The sequence below is a fragment of the Mauremys mutica genome, chromosome 8, assembly GCF_020497125.1.
Source record: "Mauremys mutica isolate MM-2020 ecotype Southern chromosome 8, ASM2049712v1, whole genome shotgun sequence".
NCBI classification, from domain to species: domain Eukaryota; kingdom Metazoa; phylum Chordata; order Testudines; family Geoemydidae; genus Mauremys; species Mauremys mutica.
In genome coordinates this window covers 56,443,877-56,456,051 of record NC_059079.1, presented here as the reverse complement: position 1 = coordinate 56,456,051, position 12,175 = coordinate 56,443,877, and the positions used below count along the sequence as shown (strand labels likewise).

The 12,175-nt window shown below is 45.0% G+C and overlaps 1 protein-coding gene across 7 annotated transcripts in view; it reads left to right on the top strand.

Annotated features, from left to right (window-relative positions):
• The window catches only part of CACNA1E (calcium voltage-gated channel subunit alpha1 E), a 263,601-nt gene that overhangs the window by 219,243 nt on the left and 32,183 nt on the right, over nucleotides 1–12,175 (top strand). For all 7 annotated transcript variants that reach the window (XM_045026738.1, XM_045026739.1, XM_045026736.1 and 4 more), the window contains 8 exons: nucleotides 1,182–1,342; nucleotides 2,298–2,435; nucleotides 3,210–3,411; nucleotides 5,558–5,722; nucleotides 6,764–6,874; nucleotides 9,019–9,102; nucleotides 9,237–9,362; nucleotides 10,078–10,143. In XM_045026738.1, the coding sequence (XP_044882673.1) occupies nucleotides 1,182–1,342; nucleotides 2,298–2,435; nucleotides 3,210–3,411; nucleotides 5,558–5,722; nucleotides 6,764–6,874; nucleotides 9,019–9,102; nucleotides 9,237–9,362; nucleotides 10,078–10,143 (1,053 nt within the window). The remainder of the gene's footprint in view (nucleotides 1–1,181; nucleotides 1,343–2,297; nucleotides 2,436–3,209; nucleotides 3,412–5,557; nucleotides 5,723–6,763; nucleotides 6,875–9,018; nucleotides 9,103–9,236; nucleotides 9,363–10,077; nucleotides 10,144–12,175) is intronic.

Genomic DNA, 12,175 nt, shown 5'->3' with positions numbered 1-12,175 from the left:
ATGTCTGTCTTTAGATCCCACCAAGACTGCCTGAGCTCCTTTTGCACTGAGAACTGATCCTTTTTCAGCATTGCAGGAAGTTCTGATGCTTCCACAAGGCTGGCTGAAGTATCTATCATACCCCCGGCAGTTCTGACTTAATTAGGCTGGCGGAGTCCAGAATAGAGTCCAGAATACTGCAATGGAGCCTGCATAAATTGGAGACAAAATAAAACAAAATATTCCATTGCAAGAGTAAACTCACAGGGCCTGATTTTTAAAATCAGCCTTCAACTGCCGCAAATGATAGTGCAGCGGTCTAATTATCTGATTTGCCAGTACAGGTAGGAAGGTAGATGTCCAAAGGATTCATTCGCTCATGCAATTATTACTTCTGATGTCATTTGTATTATCGTAGTGTCTGGTACAGTCATGGACTAGGACCCTGTTGTGTTAGGCGCTGCACAGAGAACAAAAAGACAATCCCAACTGCACTGGCATTTTCACATCCTGGGTTGAGCTCAGGATGCATAATTGGAAACTTGAGTTTTAAAAAACCCCAGCCTTATAGTATACTAAAAGCAGCTGAATGCTTTTAAATTAATGACTCATTTAAAAAGTGAACTCTGTTGAGATTAAGCCTTATAGAGGTTATTTCTGAAAAGCATATTTTACAAAACAGCAGCGTTCTTTTATCTGAAATCCGTGGTAAGAATGATCATGCTGAAAGAATAAACATCTAGTGCAGGTAAGGTTATGGATCTCATATCTGTCTGGGTCACCTACCTACAGTTCTTTATTCCTCAGGCCTACCTGCCATACAGGGCAGTGTCTTTCGATTGTAATTAGAGATATCCAGTCTGTCTTGTTGTTGGAGGTGAGGCGAAATAAACAAGTGTTCACTAAGTAGTGCTAATCGTACTATGGTGTCTTGTATCCTGCCCTGAGACATGGTTGTGAAGAACCTTCATATGGTATAAATATCCTTTGTGCCTGTTGGGGCAATGCTTTTCCGTAAATGATTTTGGGATGTTCTGGTCATTTATAAAATACTGGGACAGTATCTGCTTCTGGCATCCTTTTCCTACCAGGAATGAGACACATCTCAGATGTTCTTTTTAGGTAGCTTTGGTCTCACCCTCTGACAAAATACATAGGTTCTCCATGGTGAATCATGCCCTTGGGTTTGCCTTCTCCTGCAGGCTGTCTTTGACTGTGTAGTGACTTCCCTGAAGAATGTCTTCAACATACTTATCGTCTACAAGCTCTTCATGTTCATCTTCGCAGTCATCGCTGTCCAGCTGTTCAAGGGCAAATTTTTCTACTGTACGGACAGCTCTAAGGACACACAGAAGGATTGCATGTAGGTACACCGTGCAGCATGCATGATCCAGTCTGCTTCCCTGGCAAAGGCATCCACTCCTGCCCATGGTGTGGAGAGAAGTAGATACATGAAGGGCTAGTAGTGAAAACTCTGATCTTTCACCCCCTCAGGTGCTGGTTAATATCCAGTTTGGGTTGTGAAGTAAGTCCTTGGTCATGATTGGAGCCACTCCTCATTTCCCAGGGAATCAAAGCCACAAAGCATTGTTTAAAGGACTAGTACAGATATCTGGACTCCGTGAGGAATGAACTCCTTTCTCATCCTTTATGTGAAATTTTACTGCGTTTCAGAGCATGGTCCCCGCCATTCTGGGGAGAAGTCCACTGTGGGATCAGTACGGGAAGGCTTGTCTTTAAATGAACAGTGAGCTTCCCATCTCACTTAAAGACAGACTGGTCTCCTCAAGCCAGAGCTGTGCTTCCTTTGCTCCAAGAGCATCTCCTGCACTTTCTAGCACATTTTTCAATTAAAAATTCCATGGGGAAAAAACTGATTCTGAATTGCTGCCCTGTTCAAAATGTTCACATTAACTCCTGTGATGGGCTAAGAATCTGGAGGTGCTGCTGCCTGAAGAATTACATGAACTCTCCTTCTGACACATTCTCTGTTACAAGCTCAGCCTACCAGCTGTCTCTTTTTCCTTCTCTCTTTCATTTGTCTCTCAATCTTTCCCTGACTCTTTCTCCCCACTCATCTCCCAGTCTGTTTTCTTCTTTCCTTCTCTTTTTGATTGCTTTTTCTCTCCCCTTCTCTCTGTCTCCTTCAACCTGTTCATCTTGTTTCTCCCCACCTCCAGTTTCCTTAATTTTCTCTCCCCATCAAGACTTCTCCATCCTAACAAGAGGAGAAAAGTGTCCCTGCTGCCCTGCAAAGTTAAATCCTCTTCAGTCCTGGCAGTATAAAGAGGTCCTGATGTTCTCTCCTAACCTTACAGAGGCAACTACGTGGACCATGAGAAAAACAAGATGGAAGTGAAGTGTCGTGAATGGAAGCGCCATGAATTTCACTACGACAACATCATTTGGGCTTTGCTTACGCTCTTCACTGTCTCCACTGGAGAGGGGTGGCCACAGTGAGTATTGTTCTTGGACCTGTCTGCTTGCAGGTGTCTGTGGGCACAGGATTCATGAAGAAACCTCACGTTCCCCTTTTGAAGAGCTGTTTAAATGGTAGGGCTAGTAACTGGGTTTCTCCAGGTGGGAAAGGGGTAGAAGGCACTGACAGAAGAGGTACGGGGAAGGAGATAGGTCAAGAAATTATACCAGTATGTGAGAACTCTCACCAGTTAATGGGTATAGGATCCTGGTGGAACCAACTTCCTTCTTGGGAGGTGAATGCTGGGACAGTCCACTGCCCTGATTGGGCCTGAGGGGAATTTGAGGCCAGTCCATCTCCCAGCATAAGTCAGAGGGGAACTCTGTGGGCTAGTCCACTCACCATGTTGGCAGAACTCGAACAGTTCCCTACCATGTGTTGAACAAGGGGGTGCTCTGGGATACTCCTTTTTATGAGGGACATATGTTTAACTCTGGCAAAGCCCACCGTCCAGGGTAGACAATGGGAAGAGCTCTGGGACTCTTGTAATGTAGGAGAGGGGAATATCTTGTCATGAAACAGGTAGCCAGCATTGTCAGAGTGTCCATGACTGAGCAGGTTAGGTAGAAGACTTGCTTTATCACCATAACCAGTATGCATAATGGGGCCAGATGGAGATGAATATTAAAGGTGGTACCATTCGGTACATGATGTTCTCCTAGTCAAGTACAATGTGGAGAGACATCCAGAATGGACCAGCCATTGGCATCTATGTGACCCTTTGTGCCTTTCTTTTTCCCTGTCTATCCAGGGTGCTGCAGCATTCAGTGGATGTTACTGAGGAGGACCGGGGGCCCAGCCGCAGTAACCGCATGGAGATGTCCATTTTTTACGTGGTATATTTTGTGGTCTTCCCTTTCTTCTTTGTCAACATCTTTGTGGCTCTCATCATCATCACTTTCCAGGAGCAAGGAGACAAAATGATGGAGGAGTGCAGTCTGGAGAAGAACGAGGTAACACATAAAAACAGGAGAGCAGAGGGCAGGATGATTTTATTTTGCATGTACTGTGGCAACAGACAGCTTCCAGTATAGACCATGGAGTGGTGGAGCTGAGGGCTAAAGCATGTGATGTGAAAGCCTGGCTGGACTCCAGTTAAGTTCTCTTCAGCCTAGACTCCAGCTTATGCGACATCTGCCTTCCCTTTGCATTTTCTTCTGGAATGTAGGATGTTTTAATCACACCTGAGTCATTCTCACTGATTACATTTTTGTCCTGACCATCCAGCCAGCAATAGTTCACCAGGCTTCCCAGCTATTTGAAAAGGAGGCTATCGTTATAAAGGAAACCCATCTGTGGCGGCGGTGAATCACCCCTATTGGCACTCAAACAGAAGAGCTAGGGAGCCATATTCCCTCCCCCACCTGCTTCCTTGCTAGAGAGGCTTTGCCCTAGACTAGAAAAGGAAAATGATTTTCCTCATCTGCATTTTATCCGGCATTATTGGTCCATCTAGCCCAGTATCCTGTCTCCCGACAGTGGCCAATGCCAGGTGCTTCAAAGGGAATAAACAGAACAGGACAACTATCAAGTGATCTATCTGACTGTCATCCAGTCAGAGGCTTAGGGACACCCAGAGCATGGGGTTGCATCCCTGACCATCTTGGCTAACAGCCATTGATGTACCTATCTTCCATGAACTTAATCTAGTTCTTTTTTGAACCCTGTTATACTTTTGGCCTTCACAGCATCCCTGGGCAAAGAGTTCCACAGATTGGCTGCGCATTGTGTGAAGAAGTACTTCCTTTTGTTTATTTTAAACCAGCTGCCTGGTTGGGTGACCTCCTGGTTCTTGTGTTATATGGAGGGGTAAATAACACTTCCCTATTCACTTTCTCCACACCAGTCATGATTTTATAGACCTCTATCATATCCCCCCTTAGTCATCTCTTTTCCAAGTTGAACAGTCCAGTCTTTTTAATCTCTCCTCACATGAAAGCTGTTCCATCCCCCTGATCATTTTTGTTGCCCTTCTCTGTACTTTTTCCAATTCTAATATATCGTTTTTGAAATGAGGCAACCAGAACTGTACGCAGTATTCAAGGTGTGGGCGTACATGTAACTGCCTGGATTTCCTGTGCTGTTACTGCCCAAATGCTCCCAAATAGTGGGTGATTTTCAGATGGTAACTTGAGGCCATTTCCTGTCCATGTGGCAATAACCATATCCTGGCCTAAAGAAATGCCAAGGTGGAAGGACACACATGTTCATTATTCCAGGGGATGGCTATTACTGAATTCACAGGAAGAACCCTAGTCTGACTCGCCTGGAACGTCTAGTGAAGAAACAATTTTGAGACATAATTCAGCTAAGTTTGTTTTTTTATGTTCTGTCAGCTGGATAAAATAAGTAATTGGGGCTGCCAGGTTTGGTGTGATCGTGTGGTTTGTAGCGAGTGTGTGCATGTGGAGAGCAGTATAGGACACGGGGATCTGTATAGGAGACAGTTTCTGAAAACAACTGTCGCATAACAGCTCAGTTAACTGCACAGAGTCCCTGTGCTCTGATTGACTACGTTTATTCCATCTGAGCCTAAACCACAGTAGTAACGTCATTAACTCATGCCGTTATTTTATGCTGAATGTGAATGAAGTGAAATTGATTACAGTGCAGTCATGGGAAAATCCTACATCGTTTCACTACATCACAGGGTATACATTTTGCTGCAGATTATAGTAACCTTCTGCTTCTTGGGACAGATCCGTTCCCCACGTTCAGCTTGATTAGCTCAGCTGGGTGCTGGGGAAGTCTCCCCCAAGATCGCCGAATGGCAGAAGAGTTTTTGTAGGGCTGCGTCTCCAGCATAATGACTGGAGTAGCCTCCATGGCCCCAGGCAACCCACCTAACTCGAGGGGAGGAAGGACCTGAGGATCCTGATAGCGGCAGATACTCTGCCCAATCTCTCCCCAGCCCAACAACACACTTCTGCATAATGACGTGCAGGGAACCCCCAGGGACTTGGGATTCACACAGCTCAGGAGGACAATATTTATTCTCTTCCATTCAACTGTAGCAGAGAACCAGTAACAGGGCATCATGGGTAGTGAGAGGAAAGACGAGAAGCTGAGTGCAAGCTAACAGACTTTGTTTTGTTTCAGAGGGCATGCATTGACTTTGCCATTAGTGCCAAACCTCTCACGCGCTACATGCCTCAAAACCGACACACCTTCCAGTACCGTGTCTGGCACTTTGTGGTCTCCCCATCCTTTGAGTACACCATCATGGCCATGATAGCACTGAATACCGTTGTGCTAATGATGAAGGTGAGCTGACTGGGTGTCCCAGAAGCCCAGGATGGCATGCCTCTGTGTAGGGAATTGGAGGGGAGATGAAACAGACAGGGAGGGATTTAGAAACTGTTATTTGTTTTAAGAAGATGCTGGGGTCTTGGCATCCAGGTCCCATATCATATCATGTCTGTTGGTATAGATGACTAGGAAAGCTGATGGGGTCACAGCCTCAGCTCTTACACCGATGTCTTTATTATACAAGCAAATATTTCCAGTTTGCACTTAATCCGTCGAGCACAGTGCTTGCTGTGAAACCTGAAAGGCAATTAATCTCGATGGCACACAAGGCCAGATTTTCAAAGGGACCTCACCCCAGCCTCTGAAACTGCACCTTCATTTTTCACACCCACATTAGGAATCTGACTAAATGATTTGCTTGCCCAAATGCAATTCTTCCACCTAAGGCTAATTTTTTTTGTCTTCCTTGTGCAGACACTTGTATGTTCTACACTGAGATGCCAACTTCCATCTCCTCAAATCTTGAGGCAGATGGCTAATACTCTCCTGTTTCAATATGGCCCATCTCTGCTGTTGCTTTCCCCATAGCCTGTAGGAAATTCTTTCAAGAGCACAAACGCACACTTGAAAGTTCAGTACACCCTTACATTGTGAACAGTGTAGGTAACAAGCAGTGACACTGCAACAACAATTGCCTTCAACAGGAGGACCTCATGAATTAGTGAGACACTGGCAATTGTAATGTAATCTGGATTCTGTGATCAACACCTAAGCGGTGGTTGCCATCTGGATAACCCTTCTTCCCCTCAGCTCCATTCTCTTTCCTTTGCCTCAGCAGAAACAAAGCAGAAGGGCAGAATGAATATTACTGGATATGTAGCGGGCTTAAAAAAAGGGTGGGGGGCTTGTCACTAGCCAGTCAATAGTAAAACACATGGGATAAATCGCAGGATCTTGGGCAAAGTCTAATCCCACCATGGAACTAAAGATTCCTTGTAAGATCCAATTTTGGTAGCTGACGGTAGATGGTTCTGACTCTCTCTCTCTTTCTGGCAGTACTATTCTGCGCCCTACACATATGAGCTGGCTCTTAAGTACCTGAACATCGCATTTACCATGGTGTTCTCATTGGAATGTGTCCTGAAGATCATAGCTTTTGGCTTCCTGGTAAGTGATTGGTACTAGTACTTCATACCAGCTTTGGGTGCTCGGTTCAACTGGCAGTGGTAGTGGACTTTGGCTTCCTAGTGTGTAGCTAATACTCTGTTCTTTTGGCATTAGTAATTGGATTTAGCTTCCTGGAATCAAGTATCAGAGGGGTAGCCGTGTTAGTCTGGTTCTGTAGAAGCAGCAAAGAATCCTGTGGCACCTTATAGACTAACAGACGTTTTGCAGCATGAGCTTTCGTGGGTGAATACCCACTTCTTCGGATGCAAGCTGGTATGAAGTCTTGCATCCGAAGAAGTGGGTATTCACCCACGAAAGCTCATGCTGCAAAACGTCTGTTAGTCTATAAGGTGCCACAGGATTCTTTGCTGCTTCCTAGAATGTAACTGGTATTTAGTTCTGGCATCTTTTTGAGTGCTGTACTTATTCTGGGTGTTGGAGTCTTGCTTTAGATTCTTGTTAAGCACCATGACACTGGATTTCTACCAGCTTTCTTGGTCAGTCCAGAGCTTTCCAGATTCCTGGCCCAACATCTGGAGCTTTCCAGATTCCTGAGTGAATATCTTAGAGTGAAATCTCTGGGATTTTCATTTAATCTGAGCAATTGAGAGTCACCCCCACTGCTGAACCCAAGTGGCGATGTTATTTTTAACGGACTTTTATATTTTGTGTGAATTTACTGCTGGTGACAGCTTTCAGATTGTCACCCATTCCCACCTGGGCAATTCAGTGTCTAGACCTGTTCAGGCTTTGGCCTTTCTGCTGAGGCTGCCAACCAGGGTGCCAGTTTATTACCAGTTGTGTTGGTGGCTGATATTATGTTGATGCCTGTGCACTAGGAACTGGATTGAGTCCACTAATTCCTTTCAACCAGGCCATGAAATACCCATTCATTGATAACTGTTGATCCCAGATTGGAACTGGCGATATAGTGGTGAAAGGGCTTCATATTTAATTATCATTCCCTTGAGTCTCAGCCATTCACCACTAATTATCTCATTATTCAGACCAAGGAATCTGTTATTTGTGAACATAACACTTTTTCTTGTCTTCAGCTACCCTTAGGAAAAGCTGATTCTGTTTGTTCTTTATTTCTTTTTCCTTTTGTTTCTCACCTGTCCTGCTGGATGACATCTGGTTGCTCTCCACTGTGGCAGTCCAGCATATGGCACACTTACATTAAACTATTACTGTTAGATTACAAGATGCACGGGGCAGTGACTTTTTTGTTGCAAGCTGATGAGGGGCCATGTACACCTGTTGCACTTGATAAGTAATAATTAATAGTGAATAACCAACCTCCGAGACATGGAGACAGAATACTGAGCCAGTCAATGGACAGTTGTGTGAGTGCAAAGAGCCCTCCTCTGTCCCAGCAGCATGTGGGCTTGGGGTGCACAGCACACCAGCAACCCTTTTCCAAATCATGGATCTATCTGTCTAGGAGGCAGCATGGTCTAGTGTTTAGAGCAAAGGACTGGGAATCAAAAGACCTATATTCTGTTCCTGGCTGCATGTCTGACTTCCTGGGCTCTCAGTCTCACTCTGTCTCGTTTTCTCTATCTATCAGAGGGGAACAATGATACTTACACACCCTTTTAAAGCACTCTGATTTCCTCAAATGGAAGGTGCTATGTAAAGGCAAAGTGTTATTGGTAGGCCAGTTCCTGAAGTTCTTATTCAGGCAAAAATTCCTTTGACTTCAGAAGTTGTAGATAGCCATTTAGGCACCTGATTGTATTAAATATTCAGTTGCATAGATACTCCGCTGCATAGTTTAAATAGACAACTGTGTCTCTGGGCTCATCCACTTGTGATTGGGCCTTCAGTCAGGATTGCAGTAGTTTCTCTGTTCTTTTAGTCCCTTTTTGACAATGCAAGAGAATTCTGTGCCTTCTTTTAGCAGTTTGGCCTATTCAACGCAAGAGTTACCTTATAGAAAATCTGCCTCATCATATATATGTTCTGGGCTACAACCCCCTCAGACACAAGACAATATTCCAGAGGCTGGTTGCATAGAAAGATGACAATATCTGTCTGTGGTGGTGGTGGTGGTGATGTGTGAAGACTTGGCATATGTTTCAGCGTTGCCTGAATCTGAGATCATTGTGCTCCCCATCCACATATTTTTGGTCTCTTTGCAGAATTATTTCCGGGACACCTGGAACATCTTTGACTTCATCACTGTGATTGGCAGCATCACCGAAATCATCTTGACAGATACCAAGGTGAATATTCTGACCTTGGAAATTCGTACCAGCGATTGAAGGCGGGGGGGGTGCCTTGCTCCTTTCCTCTCCTTGGGGGTGGAGGATAGACGTGGTGATTTTTGCCTTCTTTTGATTGTTTGATCTTCTTGCAGCTGGTGAACACCAGCAGCTTCAACATGAGCTTCCTGAAGCTGTTCCGGGCTGCTCGCCTCATCAAACTGCTCCGCCAGGGCTACACCATCCGTATCCTGCTGTGGACCTTTGTGCAGTCCTTCAAGGTAAAGGACACATTAGTCTCCCCTGTGGGGGCAGGTGTGGTGGTGGAACAGTTACTCAACTTGTGTCATTCTTAGAATCATAGAATTGTAAGACTGAGAGGGACCTTGAGAGGCCATCTACTCCAATCCCCTGCACTCTTGGCAGGACTAAGTATTATTCTTATGATATTTATAAGCTGTTGGGGTTCAGGATGAACCAGAAAATTTTGGATCAGCATCCAAACTGTGGAGAGTTTATATGAACCAACCCTCTGAACTTTTTAAAATTAACCCACCTCTAATTCTAAATGCAGAAGGGAGAAGCAGTAAAAGCTTCCTTGCAAAAAATGGAGGGGAGGGGACTGCACCATTCCAGAGGGTCCTTGGAGGACTTTTTGGATGTGCTCATTTGCATATCAGTACCCAGCATGGTTTGCCAGCTGTTCGACAGCAGCACTGTCTGGTGTTGTGCTTTTGCATTGGCTAAATTCTTTGTCTGTATTTGTTAAATCACAATTATGTGGTATTTTAATTTCTAGTCCCTGTGTTTGTTTTGGAATTCAACAGTCAAGAAGATGTTGCACCATTCCAGCAAGGAGTGTGATTCTGGCTGGTTCTTTGCAACTAATTGCAATAGGCCATAGGGGGCTTAGCACAGTTCACAAGCTATTGCATTTTACTAATATTCTGAAGCCTCTACCTTGCTAAACCAGACTGTTGTGTATTTCCCTTTCAGGCCCTCCCATATGTCTGTCTCTTGATCGCTATGCTTTTCTTCATATATGCAATCATTGGGATGCAGGTAAGCAAAGGCGTCCAGGTGTGCGTATGCTCCTACAAGGCTGCTTCTCTCTGGGGCAGACAGTGAAGAGTGGTCCACTCTGTAACCCACTTTAGCATTATCCAGTCTCGCATCTGCTTACTGTGTTGGAGTCTATTGACCAGGTCAGGTGCTGAAGAGGTTTGAAGGCTTGCTCAGTAGGCGCTGCAGTGTTTAATACACCCACAGGTTGCAGTGTGTCCCCCCCAGAATCCTCTGGCAATGTACATATCCAGACTACCTTCTCCAGGATTATGTCACCGTGACTCCAGTGATGTAGTACTCCTGGATGGAATCCTTCCTGTGGAGTACATCATCTCTCATATTATGCTCAGCTGGGCAATCCATGTGGACAGCTCAGTTTACCTCTTTCTTTCCAAGCAGAACTCTATAGTGCCTAAAACCTTAGGAATGACTCAGGTCCCACTAATGTCTGGCCCCAACCTGCAGAATCCAATTCACAACTAACGTCCTGCCTGACAGGGTCCTTGTGAGAACCTTTGTTGATCTGGTTCCTCTCGCTAATCTCTGTTGCCCAACATCCTTGTATTGGTTTGGGAAGGTCTCGTGTTGCAGAAACCAGGGCTAGGGCCTGATCCTGCAGTTGAAGTCAGTGGCATTGAGGGTACTCAGCGCTTTGCAGAACCAGGCTTTTAGGCCCCAGTCCAGCAAAGCCCGTAAGCACAGGAGGAGCCCCACTGTAGTCAATGGAGTCGTTCGTGCATTTAAAGTTAAGCAGATGATTACGTGGTTTGCCGGATTGATCTTGTGGTTTGAAGACTGTCCAAGACCCACACTCCATCTCTGGGAAGGCAGCTTTGGCTATTAATACTCAGGGCTTCGTTCTACAGTGATCGAGGCATTGTGACAACTAAAACTGTCTGATGGTCACAGCTCGGAAGCGCTTTGGTTGTTGGGGGGTTGTTGCTAGGGCTGCCATTGCCACCTGCTCTGGATAGAGAATCTGGTTTCCTTTGTTTGAGTGGAAATTTATTTGTTTAGCGGGTTTTCCCCCAAAAGATTTGACTGACTGTGCTCTATTGATCTATTTTTGGCCACTTTCCCCTGCCTCCCCACCCTCTTGCAGGCTTTCTCAGCCCCTCACAATTGCCATCAGATTTAATCCCCCTTGTGGTGCGATAGTATTTGATTTGTTTTAACACCTTTGTGAGCAAATTCCCCAAGCAGTGGTGAGTGGGCGGTGTTTGAGCAAAATAGCTGGAGGCAGAAAATATTCTACAATTACACATTCCAAAAACCTTTGTGGAAAAAATAGTCAGCGGTTAGTGTATTTTTAGGTATGCTGAAAGTAGAATAGATATGTAATGATACTAACACAATACTTTTCCTCTCCAAAGTACTTTCCAAACACAAACTTATTCAGCCCTACAACACCTCAAGGTTGTAGGTCACTACTATTATCCTCATTGTACAGATGGGAAACTGAGGCACAAGTTAAGTATCACTGTCAGAGTCAGATTTAGAATTTAGGACTTCCTGGCTCCAGTTCTGTGTTCAGACCATGCCTCTTTCTCAAGAGGCATGTACTCAAAACACACTGAAACACACACAAGATGTACCGAAAATCATCTCTAGATGTCTTAGATACTTACATGGCTCCAATTGTCATAATATTTGAGCACTTCGCAATCTTTCATGTATTGATGTGTACCAGAAATGTCTGCACATATATTCAATAAGCCAGATTCTCCCATCATTTATTACCGATGTGTTGGCTTCATGGAGTTGCACCAACATGCTTTGAGAGAGAGGAGAATTTAACCCAAGGCGTTACTACCCTTTTACAAAGAGAACCTCTTGATAGCATAGCGTGAAAAGCATTCAACGGCTTTCCTGATCTGCTCTTCTGAAGGAGGCAGCTGCTGGCCAGATGGATTCCTCACCATCACCGCATATGTGTGTCTGTCTGTGTTAGTGCAGTCCCTCCCTTGGTGACAGCCAGCATAACTGCTCTCTGACCTGAAGGGTGCACTCCAGCAGAAGGAGCAGCCTT